The sequence below is a fragment of the Phalacrocorax carbo genome, chromosome 1 (assembly GCF_963921805.1).
Source record: "Phalacrocorax carbo chromosome 1, bPhaCar2.1, whole genome shotgun sequence".
NCBI lineage: Eukaryota > Metazoa > Chordata > Aves > Suliformes > Phalacrocoracidae > Phalacrocorax > Phalacrocorax carbo.
In genome coordinates, this window is record NC_087513.1 from 188,912,334 (window position 1) to 188,931,121 (window position 18,788).

At 44.0% G+C, this 18,788-nt stretch overlaps 1 protein-coding gene across 5 annotated transcripts; it reads right to left on the reverse strand.

Moving 5' to 3' along the window:
* Nucleotides 1-962: 962 nt before the first annotated feature.
* Nucleotides 963-17,437, reverse strand: SLC25A15 (solute carrier family 25 member 15). 5 transcript variants are annotated; one of them, XM_064440929.1, is made up of 9 exons: nt 17,185-17,437; nt 16,514-16,628; nt 15,032-15,118; nt 14,595-14,722; nt 10,488-10,746; nt 5,832-5,969; nt 5,343-5,512; nt 4,186-4,344; nt 963-3,266 (listed from the first exon to the last, which is right to left on the reverse strand). In XM_064440929.1, the coding sequence occupies exons 4-9, from the start codon at nt 14,647-14,649 to the stop codon at nt 3,142-3,144; spliced, it is 906 nt and encodes a 301-aa protein (XP_064296999.1). In that variant the 5' UTR covers nt 14,650-14,722; nt 15,032-15,118; nt 16,514-16,628; nt 17,185-17,437; the 3' UTR covers nt 963-3,141. The 5 variants fall into 5 exon arrangements, with proteins under 5 accessions (XP_064296999.1, XP_064296997.1, XP_064296998.1 ...); XM_064440927.1 differs by lacking the exon at nt 15,032-15,118; XM_064440928.1 differs by lacking the exons at nt 15,032-15,118; nt 17,185-17,437 and adding an exon at nt 16,962-17,101.
* Nucleotides 17,438-18,788: the final 1,351 nt, after the last annotated feature.

Consider the following 18,788-nt stretch of genomic DNA (forward strand, 5'->3'; position numbering starts at 1 on the left):
TGCGGGTGTTATTGCACATAACCTTAGCAAACCGTCCCTCGAGGTTAAGGGGTGCTGGCACATCTAACTGCAACCCCTGGATCTCTGGCTTGTGAAGAGGAAGGAATACCCGCAGCTGCATCACTAGAGGGCGACAGAGCCAGAAGGCTCAACAGAAGGCCTGTGTCTGCGCTGAATGTACTCGGAGCTGCAACAGGATGCCATCTTACGGCAGCGAGAAGCAGCTGATGACTAAGTTCCTCTTGGCTTAGCTCTGGCGATTGGATATCTCTGTCCTAGGATGCCCTTTCTAATCGCTTGCAGGGCAAAGAAGGTGAACCTTCTTCCTGCTTGTGAAGTAAGCTAATCTGCTCATGCAGGAGCAGCAAAGGCTACAACACCAAGAGTCAGATTTTTCTAGCTGACACATGCAGTTAAGTAAAAAAACCTCTGTATAAGCAGGGATGAGCAGCAAAATAGCAGCATGAGGGAGATAGTGCTCAGAGGATGGTAACAATAGTTCCTAACCTCCCTCCAGCAGTGACCTTCTCTGGCTTTGGGGGAGTGGATGCTCATCCCTTATGCATGTGGAATTTAGGTGACCTGTGCTGGACTCCTGGCATTCTTCTGGCAGGAGACTTACACGCTACCAGGGTATTGTGGTAATCAGCCATCCAGAAACTTGGAACTTCAGTTGAGCCCTAATATTAGAACCGACTCTGGTATTAACAAAGCACCAGGCCAAGAGCTAAACTATGGGCTCTATTTTCTATAGTAGTTGATGTAAAATTGGTAGTTGTTTCACAGCACTTTGTTACAGCTGGCACTTTGCCCTCAGTTCTGAGGGCTTTATAGGTGCATTGATTGTGAAAAGCCTTTTTGTTTAATTCTGGAGGGGTGGTGACACTGACTTGAACCTCTTTGTTCCTGAGCTGGTCAAGCTTGGTTAAGTGTTGTTGCATAAGCAATAGCCAGGCACTCAGTTAATCAAATCAAACTTTATTCCAGTGAATTCCTATACCAACATATAAAGTTCTGAGCTGAACCACTGATATGTGTGTACAGCTTAAGCAGCTGTGAATGAAAAATTACTGCTTACATAAATGTCAACAAGTAAACTCTCAAAATGCAGGTCTGTTTTAGCCACCAGCTTCTTGCTGTAGGTTCAGTTCTAAATATCATGCTTCTCTTGAAGCTTCAACTTTTGTATTAAAAACTGTGACCATCAGCTTTAAAAAATGAAAGCAAAGACAAATCTAAGTAATAGATTGAAGTATTCCACTGATGCGGAATCAGCCCATACCTTTTCCTAACTATTAGAAACATACACAAGTATACTGTTTCTCTTGGGCAGGCAGGAGGCAAGAAGGGGGAGTCTGACAACTCTTGAAGTCTCACTCTTGTACCTGAATTATTTAAATGTTTAAAAGGCATTTATGCTAGAGTACTGATGATGCGCAGTTACTGCCCCTAGTGTCCTGGTCAATCAAGGTAACTTGGTGCTTTTTCTCTTGGGTGCATGAAAGGGAGATGAACAGTTCCTGCTGTATGCAAAGGCGGAGGGGAGCAAGAAGAGTTTCTGGAACTGCAGCAACCACCTTTCCACAAAGAGGCTGTAATGGTGCAGTGGAGGAGCCAGTTTAAGTGCACACCGGCTACGCTGCAAGAGGCAGCAGGTATTGAGATGCTTTTATCTGAAATGGAAGCTGTGACATACAAAACTGAGCTGTTCTGGCCATGACTTGTCAATAACTCACAAGTTGTGGTTGCTGGGACAAGTTGCTAATCACTGTGTAGCTCTGATGGTCTTGGTGGGTAGGAGAGCTCTGACCCTGGAGGGCAGCTTGCCTGTGCCTTCCACAAGGGCAGGTTGTCACTTGCAGCATGCAGACAACATCCCCCTGTACAACTCCAATCATGAATTGTGTTGCTCTGAGACCTGCTCTGCCTTCTCCCATGCTAGGCAGCAGCTGCTCATTGCAAGGCAGAGCGTGCTTGTATAAAGACCATCCTACTTCAAGAATAAAAGTGGCATCTAGAAATAGGTGGTGTTTGCATAATTCTGGATAATACTAACTGCATGTTTAAGCAAGTAACATGGCCAAGCAGGCATGCCCTCTAGGCCTGAAGGCGTCATGAGCTATCCAGTCACATGAGCTTTTTCCACTCAGCTGAAGAGGCACAGCAAGCGCCAGGACTCCAGCCCAAGTGCATGCTATGCCACAGGGACCATGGTGTCAGTTGTCTTGTGGAACTCAGTCCTGGCTTTCTGCTCCTCTCCAGCTTCCCGTCCTTCAGGCAAACGGACCCATTCATGTCAAGGAGACCCAAAGAGGAGCCTGCAGAGTTACATTTCTGTGCTCTGAGCCAGCAGCTATTTCCAGCAGTCTCCCTTACATTAGGCATTTAATTCAGTGGTGCTTAGCATACTCCAGCACTTTTAAAGGGTTTAGAAAACAATAAAATACTGCTCCCCAGTTGTTACAAATGCTGGACAGACTCAAACCCCCCACCTCTACATTTCTATCTGAAATGTAGGCATGCCTCACCTAAGTCATACAAGGTAGGAGGCAAACACTTCCTACTTTCATAGGCCCGTTTGCTGGGACAGAGCACCACAGTCAGATGCCAACTGCCATGACCTTGGCAAGCCACAGAGCAGAAGGGAGCTGGAGAAGGGCAGAGGCCTAACTGGGGGATGTGTAAGTCAGTCATACACAGCAAAACAAGACAGGACTGGTTAGTCTGAGTCAGACACTTGCCAGCAACAACTAGGAAAGTTCACCACCACAGCACAGATTTTAACAACAGTGCTTTGCCTTAATGTGCAGCAGTAGGCTGGGATTTATGTTAAACCCAAGAGGCCAACATAACTCTCTTTAGCACCATTACAGGTCAGGGAAAATACTATTATGACATGCAATGTACCTAGTACAGAATCTGCAAGATGGATATAGTTCTGCTGGTCCAATTCAAGCAGCATGTACACATCTCTGTAAAATCACCTGAATTTAAGAGATTACAAATCCTAAACTGGAGTTGAGTTCCTAAAATTAGGTCACTGATTTGGCCCTGCTCAGACCATGATGTGATCTACAGGTTTTTCATCCTTTATTTAAGTGATCCTTAAACAACCTTTTGTTCTTTATCTGCAAGCAGGTATCAGTAAGAATCTATTTGTTTCATCATAAGTTTCCGGCTGTACTCGTAGGCAACGAACAGTGCCCCATTGGCAAGGAATGCTCGGATCATAGTTGGCTTTAGTCCAGAATACAAGGCAAGTACACCTGGAAAGGAAGTCAGAGCCAGTTAGCAATTTAAAAACACATCAACCACTGTACTTTTACCTTCAAAGGATACTGAAGGTAATGCTTCTGCTTAAAGGGGCATGCACACCCAGAGAGCTGAACTCACTGGTGTAGCAGCTAACCGCAGTGTTACTGGCTGTTGATACAGAATGAGCATCTAGAGTTGTCACATGAGTTTAGCCATTTAAGTGCTTATGTTAGAAGCTTATCTAGGGTATGACAGTCATCAGAAGGATACCTTGGTCACCTGAGGATACAGTTCACAGCAGCTGTACCACAGCTGGCAAGGGGACAGAACATGCTGCAGAACTATGTTGGAGCTGTGCCCCAGGACAGACTCCTGTTCTGGTGAGTATCTTCCCTAGTAACAGGGCCAGGATTCGTATCTGCTGCCGCCACGTACATTCTTACACCGTCTTCTAAAGCGCCTGGTGCAGGCCTTTTCCAGAGGCAAGACACTGAGGTAGGTGCCCCAAGTTGCCAGGCTAGATAGGATTGATTTATCAAACACGCCTTAGTCAGCCACGTATTAACTTCTAGACATGAAGAAAAAATTCTGTACTGAACTTAACTGGTTCCTTCAATTTTCATGTATAGGTTTGGCCATGGGTAATGGAGCCAATTCCTTTATCTGCTTTTAAAGCTAGCAAAAACTCAGTATGCATTAAGTGAATTGTCCCCTGAACCAAGACGCGTGGCAGGTGCAGTAGGTCTCAATTTCTAGATTCCAATCTTTCCAGAGTATGTGAAGCATCAATATTTCTGTTTGTTAGAAACAGTTACTGTCTGTCTCTAACACATTATCAGTGGACTAGATTTCTTAAGCAATTTTTGAAATCGGTACCCTCCAATACCAATCTGCAGCCCTACAGAATCAGTTGATACGCTGTGTACTCACCTTCAGTTCTCACAACAGTTACAAACGTTCCCATAAAGCCTGCCTGTTTTCCAGCCATTGAAAGAACCTGAATTCTAGATTTGACGCAGTCCACAGGATACACAGCAATCCACAGACAGCTGCCTCCAAAACCTCCACTTAGTAGCAAAGGAACAGGACCTGAAGTTAAGAAACAAGCTTTTACACACACCACAAAATATTCACTGACATAAATATCACATTTCATCTGCAGAAGTCAAAGAGGAACCTGCTTACGACAAAAGAGCAGTTTCTGCTCCCGGACAAACCTTTAAGTTAATTTTAAGCCACTGGTAAGTAAGTTGCGAGTCTAACCAGAAGCTCAAAGGTTATAAGGAGTGCCTCTCAGACTATTGGCCATGCTAAAAAAGCATAACTTGGAATTCTGTTTTGACTGTATTAACTAAATTAACTCCACTCCTTTCACACTTGTATTCACTTCCCAATGGTAACTGCGAAATGGTTGAGAGTACCATCAGGTAGTGTCACTAATCACCTATAGAGATTCATTTGGTACACTGAAGTTACTTTGTGATCAGTCATTTCTCATGATGCAGCCTCAATTTTGTGTTTCAATCAGATGTTTGTAAACATTTTGCAACAAAGACCAGAATGCATGCAGCTGAAACCCTAACTCCCACAAGACGAAGTATGATTGTGCAGTCTTTCAACAGGAGACAAGCGATATTTATTCTGGCTTCTCCTCATTTTTTTCTTGCCTAATTTTCAGTCTCAGTGTTCTCTCCCTATCGTTGTATTGACAACTAGTGGTCAGCATACATTTCAGCATACAATTGAACATACAGTTGGAGAGAACACAGCTAAAGTTGTCAAAATCGCTCTGGACAGCTGCTGAAATGAAATAGTTGAGTTGCATTGCACTGTAGAGTAGTTTTGTAATATTACTGTTACCTACTGTATTTATTCTTCATCTACTATACATCCTGCTCCACTGGAAAGTGGTCGCTTCAATGATTCACTACTATATATACACAAAATGCAGACCTCCATATTCTGTACGTCCAGTTTCCTTCATTTTACGTGTATTTTACAACTGCTGTGCATTACTAGCATACCTCCCTCCGTTATGACCCCCACGACAGCATGCTAGAATCCACCTGGAAAAAGTGGCACTGTACCTAATTCGTCTTTTGATCTCCCAGAGGCAAAGAATGTCCGGCTCAGTTCATATCCTCCAAAGAAGAAGAAATAGCCTGGGACTTCCCGCAGCAAAGTGCTTGACAGGCCACGGTAAAATCCAAGGGGACCATCCTTCTGAATAACACCCTTCACTACTGACCAAACTGTACTGATAGAGAGGTTGATCCAGTTAGTGATGCTTAATAGCCAGAACAAAAGGTTACAGAATAATAAGCAACTACAGCTACAGTTAAGGGTTAGATCCATTGTGCAGACAACAGGACTCAAGTAAGACTCAGTACAAGATCCTGCCAGCACCCAGATTTACTAGTGCCTGAAAGATCTCCAGGCTGCGACCCTCCCAGTTGCAGCTACAACTCATCTCTGGTTAACAGTGTGCTACAAATGTGACACTGAGCCAGGACAGAATTAAAAATAATAAATACACATAACAAGGCTCGGAGATACTGGGCAGGGTGTATACTTACTTGTGCCCCTGGATTATCTTTCCTGACAACTGCATTTCGTGCATAGCCTGCAGCCGGCACTTCACCAGCTCTGTGGGACAGAGGACAAGGGTGGCAAAGGCAGAGGCGAAGGAGCCTGCAGCAGCATTCTGCAGATCACTGCAAGAGAGAAACTGCAGAAGGTATTTGGGCACAGACCTCCAGTGCAGCGGGGCCACCGCACCTTCAGCTTCCTGAACCTGTACTCTCAATCCCATCAAGAAAAATGGACAGGCAGTCTTGGGAAAGGAGTCTCAAAGTAAGAGGGCAGTTAGTTGAACTAGGGAGATGGAAAACCTAGCTCATCCGATCTTCATGTACAACTCAAATACATCCCCTCCCTGAGAAGATAAATTGCAACCTTTACTCTTCTGGTTGTACTTCAGTGATTGCAACAGAACAAACACTATCAAATCTTCCTCTTCTTGGCTTTTAGAAAAATTTCTGTAGACTTGTTTTACAGGGCAACTTTTGGGTACTAGTTACCTCCTGAAAGAGAACAGGAGCAATAACCACCTCATACAGATGTCAACATTCTCAAATTCACCTTACCAATGTTAATAAAGGTTTTGAGTGGAAGATGCTAGAAACCTGAAACCAAGGCACAATGGACCACTGTGATCTTTCTATGGATGTGCTGCCATGAATGCAACCATGTGGGTGTTGCAGGCAAACAAACCACACCACTAACAGGACAGCACTGTAATTTGCTTTGACATACTGCAACGTCTGGGCTGCCAAACTGCCAGGACTCAAAAGGCTGGTACTCGAGCATCATAGTGCTGTGTGATACACCTTAAACAGGCTCCGACAGACATTGCTGTGTTGGACAGGAGCTGCCCAATAGCACAGAACAAGTAGAGCTTCTCTATTCTTTCAGGGGCTGGGGAATCCGCACAGTGGAGACTGACCTCACCGCTACACAGAAATACTTTCCATAAAAGGGACATGTTTGCCCTGTGCACACAAGTTTTATACACCTATAGTATCAGAGACTAAAGCTACAGCTTTTCACCTTGCAGAAGTGTCATGGAACTGAAGTTGTGACATGAAGCAAAGCTTGTGACATTCAGACATGGCAGTGACAGGAACTGTCAAAGTGGAAGAAATCAGTAAACTGGCTGCAGAGCAGCAACCGAGTAATACACAGTGAATAAATGGCAACATTGATTGCACAGCCCTCTTGCAGCACACAAAACTTGGCTTAACAGGGATCCGAGATGCAACCCAGTGAAGCTCAAGACAGAGCAACGCAGAGTTAAAAATACAGTATGTGGCAGAGCCCTGCAGTCATTAAGCTATGAGCTACGGCAAGGCAGTAAGGTTACACATTAGGGTAAGAAAATATGGAAGAGGTACCTTAAAACTATGCACTGAAGGGTGCACAGGATCCTCTCTCCTTCAGAGAAGAAAAAAACCAGATGGTATCAGACTTGAAAAGAATTCTGACACATGTACATAAAGGACTAGATTTAGCCATAATTCAGTTCTTTTCTACTTTTGCCTGTTGATGTTTAATTCTACATACAAAAATTCACCTACACCGACTGTTTAGGCTTTGGTCTTTAATGTAGCGAACCTCACCGCAGAAGTGGTAAGCCTTGAATCCTGGTCAAGTTCCCTCTCAACTCAAAATGCCTAATTCAGTATTTTTTCTGGGTGGGAGAGTTTTGATCACACAGCACAGGAGCAAGAATCCACTACTCTTACACAGCTGCTGCTTCTTCTGTAAATGGCATTTATCTTGTTTTTCAAGGAAAATAACCTGCTGAAGATGACTAGTCACGTACTGAGGAAGTCAAACTAAGGTGAACAAGGATAATGGTTCTCTCAGTTTAGACTTTGGTACAGAACGAAATCAGTTTGGTTGGACTAAATGGATGTTAAAAGGCAAATGGAATTTAGCACTTCTCCTTCCATTCAGTTGTCTCAGTTTAGACTTTAGCATGGAATATAATCAGTTTGGTTGGACTAAATAGATGTTGAAAGACAAATGGCATTTAGTGTTTCTCTCTCCATTTGTTTTCTTTGACTCATGCATCAGTGGCGTGTATTCCTTTAACTGGAAAAAGTGTTGTTCTGTAACTGTCCTTGTAACTGTTTTGCAAGGCTTCACACACTGACCAGGATATCCCTAAACACAGGCAAGTTTATTTCCAAACCATTTAAAGTATTACTGAAAAAACAAAAAGGTATTAAAGCAAACCCAAACTTTTATAGCTGGTTTTGAGAAGTCTCCAACACTATAAAATAATGAAAAAGCGGCAAGTAATTGCTTAGATACAAGTTAAGAAAAATGGTCAGGTTCACCTCAGTTTGCGACTTCACACATTTTCCTCTTCAGGCTAAGACAGTTATGACAGTTTTTAAACAGCAGAGGCAATGAAGGTAGTTACAGTTCTTTACTTGTCATGTCTGGAGGACAGCCACCTCATCAGGGTTTCTTGCCTCCCCTACAGCACACTACAAAGGCTTCTGGCCTCTTCCACAATGACGATGGGTGGAGACATCCTAGACAGACCACATACTCAGGGCGCCTCTGCAGACCATGACAATTTGATTCTCTCATACGTGCGCCTCATAAGATGCCCTCACAGTGATCCCCATGAAGAGACCATGGGAGCAGCACCAAGGGAGAAATCTTTCAAGTAAACTTAAAACCTTCAGTGTTTTGTCCTAGTACAGCCATGCAATCATGCTATTTGCTCTTCAATCAATAACAAATTGAACAGCCATCCTGGATCTGAAAAATACCAGTACCTGACCAAGGAAAGAAGGGTGAGATGTCAGAGGCACTTGCTATTGCTACATATTCAAATTACATTCCCATTCTATATCTTACTCCAAAGATGCGGAGTAGTACACCTATGTACATTGTTTGGAAGTTTCCTGCGCTACTTCTCCTACATATGACCCTAAACACACTATCTCAGTCACCTGAAGAGATGATCCCAGGGCCTCTGCAAGTCTGTGCTCTGCCTCCCAGGAGGATCACAAAAGATGGTTAAGAAGTGAAGATGCTGTTGGTAGGCCTACCTCCTACATTTTAGTGGGCAGAAAAAGATAAGGGGTCTGTAAGCTGAGCAAGCAGAAAATCTCTGATCTAAGAAAGCAATAAAAAGGTGGAAACAATTCTGTCTCAGCTGAGAGGTCTCAACTGCCAGAATACAGTGAAAGAGAACTGAAGTAGAGAGCAGTTATGAGTTTCTTCATGTCATATTCCCTCATAGCAGGCCTCAGTCTTAAGATACAGCACACCTTAACACATGACAGGAGAACACCTCACATGCCACTTCTAGATACTTGCACTTAAGCAGCTACCCGTGTCATGTCAGAGATCTCAAATGCAGAATCATGGCCTCCTCAGCTACTTCCATTTGGAGACAGATGTGACAGAGGCAGAACAAAGCTATTAATAAAAAGCTGAGTGTGGTTAACCTTGTGTTATTCTTTGAATGAATGGAGTTATGACAGTACGAGAAGTCTTTTACACACTGTGGGGCAGCACAAGGATGGAGAAGGTGCAGCTACTCTTCAGTGCTGCACAGAAGACATACCTTGAGTAAGGCACACTGAGACTGCTGGACCACTGACAGCTCTAAAGTGACGCACCTGGAGAAAAGCCATCCTAGCTAAAAAGAGATTATGATCGTCATGTCAGTGCATAAATCCATGACTTGTTCACACCCTGAATATGCTGCACTGCTCTTGGTCTCAAGAGTTCAAACCCATATGCATCAGAATTACAAGTTTCACAGAAAGGCAACAAGGACAATTAAAGGAACAGCTCCCAAGCGCTCACTGACGAGGAGGGCTGGGATTCTTCTACCTAGGAAAAGACTCAGGTGGGGAAAAGGGGCACAGAGCAATGAATAGAGGTTTACAAAACCCCAAGTGGCATACAGACAGCAGCTAGGGACCAACTGCCTCTTCCAGTTACAGAACTAGTGATTATCACCTGCAGAACTCCCCACCAGAGTGTACCGCAGATACAAGGATTTGAGGGGAGACTGGACAAGTGCTTCGAAAGAGATCCAAAGTCACTGGCTGTATTGCACTAGGCTCAAGAAATCCTCTGAACTAAGAACACAGCTGGACAGAGGACTCAGTACATATTAAACACTTCCTCTCTTCTATTCCTTAGGCAACCACTTATTGCCAGTACTGTAGACAACACACTGCACAGAATTAGACCCTCGGTCGAACCACCGTTACATTCAAGCTTTTGAAACTTAAATTTAAAAAGCAAGACAATATTAGAAAAACATCCTTTCCTCTTAGTATGACTCCCTGTAAGAGGAACCATTACCTCCCCTGCAAAATCAGAACAACCTAGAGATCAAGAGAATATAAACTTTCAGGTGTTGCCATTCCCTTTGGTAAGATGTTCCAGGTCTTGAAGATTCCAATTAAGTTGTGATTATCTAAGTCAGCCAGCTGCAGTGACAAGTACATGGCTTTGGTGTAGTCAGACATCATATCCTAGCACAAAGGTCTATATTCCAGAACTCACTAAGCTCCATACTGGCAGAGGGGGGCCTGGGGCATCAGTTGCACCCTGACAATACAGTATCTGCAAGTAGCAGTTGCATGACTTTTTACTTATATTAAAATATGAAACAGATTGCTATTACTAACCTGAGCTTTGTTTTTCTGTCTACTCCAACAATTTTTCTCACAATTTGTTGGCAAAATCCATAGCACATGAACAGAACTGAGTTCTCTGCGATGTTGGCTACAAGCGCTGGTGTTGTTCCCTTGTAGAAGCCTCGAAAGCCCACTTGCTTATAGGTTTTCACAAAACAGTCAACAATTCCTTTGTACATGTCAGGGAACGTCTGCATCTTCACCTTGGCGGTGTCAAAGGGCTGGCCAGTCACCACGCATGCTGTCCCACCTAAGCAAGCAGTGGAAGTGAAGAGGGTGGCTGAAGGTTAGCACAACTGAATCACCTATACACAAATAAAAATCACACAGAAAGCAAAGATGAAAGAATTCTCCCCAGGAAAGGACAACTGCACTGATTTTAGCACAGTGGCATCAATTGTCCGTCGTGTATTGAGTTGCCTGAAGAAAAAGTGTCACACATAAGAGCAGTTACAGCTTGACTCTCATTAAGCATTTCTTTACCTCACTAAAAGCAAGCATCTAAATCAATCAGTTCACTTCCATAAAAAGGTACCGCATTAGAGGTATTGTTCTGCAATCAAGTCACTTGTGTTAATGAGTTAAGCAACATTTTCCCTTGCTCATTAATGCAGTGGTTCAGAAGCCATCTGATTTTACGTTCCAACAATAACAAAAATGAAAGATTTGTAATCAAGGGAGACAAAGATTCCCCCGGGACAAGAGGAACACTGCTGAGAGTGCTAAAACTGATGATGCATTATAAATTGATAACAAAAGACTCAAGCTCTTTACTTCAAAACTCCAGATGATTCTTATTTACATTTATTCCCAGATACTGGAAGAAAGCGTCCAGAATAAGCTGAAAAAGGGCAAAAGGGCAAAGTTTCTCAACATGTTATCTTTTCCAAACTGAACTGCAAGGTCAATACCCTGAAAACTTGTGAGATATCTCTATCAAAGTCATCAATAACCACTTTACCCACAGTGCAGTGTTCTTCCACAAGATCTAACTCAATTCAGTAGTCTGCAGAAAGAGCCAACGTTACACTTTTTCAGTAAGAAATACCAGCATACACTGACAGCAATCCATTAGGAGCCAATTCCTAACAGGAAGCATATAATAGGTTTGCCTTATATAGGCTGTATGGTTTTCTTTTTTTAGCAGGAGAGAAGGAAGAACCACCCTAAACCAGAAGCTGATCTTTAAATCAAAGCACAGTTGACATGCATATACCTTCAAGAGGGCAAGTTAACAAGATGTTTTTTCAGCTATGAAACTGAAATAGTTTTCTGTAAATGCAGATAACAAAGAAACTAAAATAGAAACAGATGTGTGACTCCAATTAAGATGAGTTATTTTTCTTCTAAGAAATAATAATAGAATAATAATAATAATAGAAGAGTAAGCAAGTGTTTGCTTAACCAGGGTGCTTTTCAATCTATTTTACTCTTTGCAAACACATTTGTGTTACATTGTTGTTGCTCCTCTGCAATGGGGTACCTCAGGTCTTTAAGAGGAACTCAAGATTCTAGCTCCTGTAAAACCTCATTCTCAACCAGATGGATCTTTAAAAGCTTGAGAGCAAATCATGCAAGGAAGCATGAAGAGTTTCTTGCTCTGGCAGGGATAACCAAGGAGAGAAGTTGCGGGCTCAGACCAGTAACATCCACGTAAGCCCAGATGAAAAGCAGAGCTGGAAAAGCTCAGCCAATGCTACCTGCAGACAAGTCAGGTAGATATTAATCTACATGACAAATGCTGGGTTCCTGTGTAAACCTAGGTCTAAAACATCCACATGTAGTAAAACAATGGCTGTTGGAAAAAGCCCAGGAAAACCAGGAACGGTCTTGGAAATGCAAAGCTGAAAAACTGGGAGTTGACTGTGAATGGCTGTTCCAAAAAGAGAAAGGGCTCTCCTTACACTGTCATTGGAGGTGGCACAAGAAGCCCAGTAAACTACAGCAATGAACTTTGTAAGCCTGAAGGTAAAGACCAGGAGTCCCAGTTAATATATAAAACGTTAAAGAAAAAGAAAATTCTTCCAGCCACCAGTAAAGAGCCTAAAAAAACCAACAATAACAAAACCAAAACCAACCAGAAAAAAGTCAACCCTGCTCAAACATTTAGAAAAATGTCATCCTAATAACAACACAGGAACAGTGGGGAAAGGAGTCCTACTCAAAGACGTGATTAGAAGTTGCTCAGATCCTAGGCAAAGGACTATGACCCACAGGGAGCTAAATGACTTGTTTTCCTCTTGTTCCAAATATACTTGCCCCAATGTGTCATTACTTACCAGCTAGTCAAGACTGTGCCTGGAAAGGAAGGTAAAACCAGCTTACGCGTTTGCTGGAGCAGCTAGCTGTTTGCCTAGTTAAATACACTTTTTAAAGGGTGCAGAGACATACATAACACAGAAGCAAGCACTACCAATGAATATCAGCAATACAAAGCAAGCATGTGGAAAGAATATGGAAAATAAGTACTAGAGGAACAGTAAAACTATCTATTGCAACAGCAGCAGCAAAGAAAAAGAACAAGAACCATGATTTAAGCTTACTGAAGTCATGTTGAAAAAGGTATGAATTACTTCATCTTACCTGAAGGAAGGAAGAACTACACCAGAGAAGAAAACAGCACAATTATTTCTAAGATCCTCTAAGCTCTACCACCAAAAACCAGGCAAAACTCAAATGCATGCCCTCTTAGCCTGGATCTGGACATGGAACAGTATCACCAAGCAATGGATTTCTAAGCTAACTTTAGTTTCCAGCTCTTGTAGTAGCCAAGATGAGACACACCAGGCTTCAACTCAGAAAGACAACTTCCTAAGCCAGAGTGCTCCACTGCCCTGGATGTTAACAGCAGCATTCCTGAGCTGAAGTACCGGGAAGGAAAGCAATCACACTTGCCATTTAAACACCTGGGAACATCCACAAAACCATCAAGAATTGCACAGATATTAAGTTGCTACTTTGGGACAGAGCAGATAATAGCTATTCTTTACTGAGGACCCAAAAACCAAGAAGAATTAACAGACTAACAGAAACATATTTTTCCTAAGGCAATGAAGGAATAATGGCAGAAACACTTCTCTTCCCTTGCAGGGAAAGAGGGTGCTGCCTAGTCAATAACATATTTTGCAAAGGCTAACAAAGCAGGTATTTGCTGGGTAAAATGTGGTGGCAGACAAAATCCTTTAGGAAGGTGCCACATGAGACTCATGTTATCTGTCAGCCCTTGCTTTCTCACTGCATTAAGGTTAACTCCACTCTGACAAATTACCTCAAATAACTACCTTTGAATGCACTTAACGCTATTAATACCACCATATTCACAGCAATAACACAGTCATAAAAGGACTGAAATAGCTATTGTATGGGAAAGAAAAAATATGGAATTGTTTAAACTAGTTACAACAGTACATTAGGCAAACCTTTCCTTCTACCTTTTCTGTATAAACACTGTCAGCTTAGAAGTGTCAGAAAGACCACTTTTTCCCTGGTAGAGTTAAATCATCCCTCAGCCACAGACATAACCAACATGGTAATGCCAGCAAGACAATGCAACTGTTTCCACATTGGTGACTGTCACAACTGGTCCAGCAAAACTCTATAGCACAGGCTAGACTGAAGTGGAAGTTAGTTAAGTAAATTCACCATCATCAGTCCTACTACTGAGCTTCCCAGCTTTTAAAGATTCACACCAGGATGTTGTGTGAGCCAACAACCCTTCAGATAGCTCCTTGCCCGTTTCAATTAGGGGGTTGCTGTGACAAAAGCAGCACCTCTGACTCACACACTGTTTGAGTTCATTCCAAAATTCTACTTGTAACTGATTCTTCATGAGAACTATCACTGAAACTTAAACATCCTTCTGGAAAATTATTAGTCTGAAATAAGGGTTACACCGTCACTGTTTGGCAGGGGTTTCATCAGGGAGGAGTGATAGTGATGCAGTAACAACCCTGGCTGAGGTCAGCTGCTTCACCTCCATACCCTTAAAATACAGAAGGCGAGGCTTTTTATAGCAAGGGAAAACTCCTTTTACATTTGCCAAAGCTATTAAAACTGTCCCTCAGAAGGTTTGTGCAATTAAGTTCCCTCCAGCATTACCTGCAGCTCCTGCTGTGAGGTCAATAGCAGCCTGAATAGCAGGGTTGATCCTCATGCTTCACACTTGTTTATCAGTTACTTCAGAGTGAAGTCTCCTGTTTCCTGGCAGGTGTTGAGATACTTGTCTCCTGTGGGAAAAGAAAGATAAAGCATATACAGTTTACAACAATAACTCTGACAGGCAAAAGCATCACACAAATGCTTTCACTTCTGCTCTTCCATTTAGCTTGTTCTAAACCATTTAGAGACAGAAAATGCTTGTCCCTAGGACTGGAATGTAGCATATTTGTATTTTGACAGACTAGTTTTGACACATTAGGCAAGTCGTCCAGAGTATCACTGCCTAGCTGCAGATTACTGTGGCTTTCCAGCTTCTAGTCTCACTGGATCTCTCAAATGAAAGCAAAAAGTACCTCCTGGGAAGTGTTGAGCACTACCTTTCTATTGATTATAGAAGCATAGTCTCCATCAGGTGTCTAAGCCTAGCTGGCAGGAATATTTCCACCTCTGTCTCAACTCCCCACCTATAAAACAAAACAGAGAATTGCTCTCCTCATGGTGACCACCAGCTAAGAAAACTGTATTCATGATGATGCAGGCACATCAGGGGTTTCTACGCAGCTCTCAGAAAACATGAGTAGAAAAGAAATTAATACAAACATCTAGAATTGTGTCTGGCTGTCATGTTCCCAGTGCAAGTCCCTCACACACCAGCATATTATAAATAAGAATTACACCTCATCTCTCAGGAAGGCAGCTCGAAAGCAAAAATACAAAGGTGACACTTTAAAATAAAACATTCAAATTAATTCAGTTCTCAATTTTGCAGCTAGGTACTTTCACTGGGTGAGCAGTTAAAATAAGCTTGCTTGTTCAGAGTAAGATCACTGAGCCAAAGATCTCCCACTGTTTCAGAACCATGTCGCTGAGCTAGACACTTGGCTGGCAGCACTGTCAAAAAAGTTGCAGGACTCTTAAAAACACACACAAATACACACAATACAAGTATCAGCCCTTCTCTGACTGTTAAGCTTGTCTTCACGCAGAATAACTCAGTAACCAGAACATTCTTCACTCTTCTACCTACCGTAATGCTTCTTTTGAAGCCTGTTGTCTCCCAAAATATACTTTGGAGTAATATGAATGATTGAAAGAATAATTAAGAAAACCCATACTATATGAACCACATCCTTTTTAAAACTTTTATGTTACAAGCACAGACACCTGCATACAAGCAAGGCTTTAAGGAAGCCTGTCTCTGAACAGATTTATTATTCCTGAATCTTAAAAAAAACCCCAAGAGTAGGCCAAATACTGTCATTCAGTAGCTTCACATGTCCAATGTGTCTCAGATGTGTTGCAGAAATCTGAACGTAATGGGTTTTTAAAAAATTGTCACTACTCTTGTAATAAATTACACTAACACAAGATACTTCCAAATTGTGGTTACAGATTTGAACCGTTTCACTACTGACAGCATAGTATGCTAGGTGTCATTTTAAAACAGAGGCTCCGAGTCCAAATTACGCTTCATTATTCTATATGCATCATTAGTGTTCACACAGCACTCCACAGTTTTCCCAGCTTAGAGAAAGAAAAGAACAACGTATCAGCAAGACAGCCTCTGAACGAAGGGGATTACTCAAGAGCAACAATGGCCTGCCTTCAGTAAAACATACACTGCTCGCATCATGCTGAGTGCTTATCAACTTGTGCCAGTCCCCAAAGGGAACATGTGCCAAATCACCCACAAATACCCACTGAAAGCTTGGCAGCAGAAAGAAAACCAGAGATGCCTATAAAAATGGTAGTTTTAAGAGCCAAGGAAATTTAGTTTCCTGATCCATAAGAGCACATTGCCACTTTCAGAAGATTTCAGAAGTTAGTCAAAACTACACTGTTACTATATATGTACATACCTTCTTTCCTATTTTTTTTCTTATTTGTAATAACAACACCAGATCAAAAACTGCTTGTATATATAGCACGGCAACAACAACTCCGTTACTTCCAAAGCAAATCCAAGACTCAAACCTGGAAACACAGAAGCGTTAGTTATCATAACAGGTCCTGCAGTCCTCCACCCGCAGCCCCAGATGTTATCCTCTGCCGGTGCATCCTCCAAACACGAAGGAAAGGCCGTAGCTCGCTTCCCAAGGTCACGGCAGGCCGGCACCCCAGCAGCAGCAGAGCAGCACCAGGGCTAAGGGCAGCAGGCTGTCACACGTGCTCACGGCTGGCCCAGAGAGGGGCTCCTCACCGGTCAGACCGCCGGCTCCAGGCCGGGCAAAGCCAAAGGACGGCTCTCCTCAGGAGAGGAAGGCTCAGGCCTCAACCGCCGCCACCCCCCGGCCCTAGAACGCCCACCCATTTTGAGCGGGAAAGCCCCGGCCTGCGTTCGGCCCGGGCTGTACAGCAGCCCGCAGCTTCCCGAGGTGCCGTGCATGGCTGAGCCCCGAGGCCGCGGACGCCTCCCGGGCCCGCCCGCCAGGCCCCGCGGTCCGCTTCCCGCCCGAAGGACCCCTCCGCTACACGGCCGGCCCGCTCCGCCAACAGAGAGGACTATAGGCCGCCCGGCGCCATCACTCACCACAGCACACCGCCCGCTCCGGCGGCCCCGCCGCCTCCCCTCTGCTGCCCCTATATAGGCGTCCGAGGGAGGCGGCGGGGCCGGGCCGGGCCGGGCGGCGGGAGGCGGTTCCGGGTGAGGAAACGCCTCAGCGGCCGGCGCGGCTGCGGGGGGTCGGGGATAGGGTTTGGGGTCCCCGGCAAGTAGCAGCCGCAGCACCGCTCCCGCTCTGAAACCCCGCGGCCTGACCGCGGCGTGTGGTCCCACTCGGAGGGGCGGGGCGGGGCGGGGCGGGGGTGGGGGTGGGGGTGGGGGAGCCCCCGGCCGAGGCGGCCCCGGGGGCCCAGGCCGGTGCGCGGGCTCGCTGCGCGGCTCGGCCTGCGGGTGGGCACGGGCGTGGCAGGAGTCATGGAATCATACAATCATTGAGGTTGGAAAAGACCTCTATGATCATCAAGTCCAACCGTCAACCCAACAGTCCCATGTCTCCTAAACCACGCCATGAAGTGCCATGTCTACATGTCTTTTAAATACCTCCAGGGATGATGACTCCGCCACCTCCCTGGGCAGCCTGTTCCAGTGCCTGACCACTCTTTCAGTAAAGAAATTTTTCCTAATATCCAATCTAAACGTCCCCTGATGCAGTTTGAGGCCATTTCCTCTTTCCACTAGTAACTTGGAAGAAGAGTCCAACCCCCACCTCACTACAACCTCCTTTCAGGTAGCTGTAGAGAGCAATAAGGTCTCCCCTCAGCCTCCTCCAGACTAAACAACCCCAGCTCCCTCAGCTGCTCCTCAGAAGACTTGCTCTCTAGACCCTTCACCAGCTTCATTGCTCTGGACACGCTCCAGCACCTCAATATCCTTGCAGTGAGGGGCCCAAAACTGAACACAGTATTTGAGGTGTGGCCTCATCAGTGCCCAGTATAGGGGCACGATCACTTCATGGTAGCAGCTGTGAGGGCAGGACTTGGGCTGCTTCTGACGCTCGGGTCAAGTAGCACATCATCTTCATTTTTCCCCCAAAAAAACCCTGTGATTGCTGGGATGTGTTTAAGCTTACTGAGCAGGATTTAACTGAATTTATTAATTAGAACCACAATCTCTTTCTGATTTGTTTGTTTGTGTGGGGTTTTTTTTTTGTTTTTAAAGAAGGTTATATTTAGGAGTTAAGTACCTTGAAATAACACCAGAGTGTGCCTATGGGGGAGCCACAGCAGAGCTGCCCTAACTCCTGACACAGGTATTTATCCAGCAGCCACAGTCTTGATTACAGCTTTTTTTTCCTGGCCGCCTGCTAGTTTGCAGTATTTGACACATTTTTTTCAATGTCATTTGAACAAGGAGAAGGAAAATTAACCTGTGGCCATCGTTTTGTACTACCTGTCTGAATAATATTTAGGTGAAACAAAAATGACAAGTCCCCCTTCCCTAAAATATAAAATTCCCCATTAAGTTTCACATATGTATTAGAGGACTGAGCCATACAGGTTTGAAGCTATTTTATACTTAAAAAGTAAAGAGACAACAGTCTAAAATCTTATATTTAAATGTATAAAGTTATACCTGGCATCTTGGATACTGACAAAAAGAATTTTCTTCTGCCCCTTTAGTTGCATTGAATA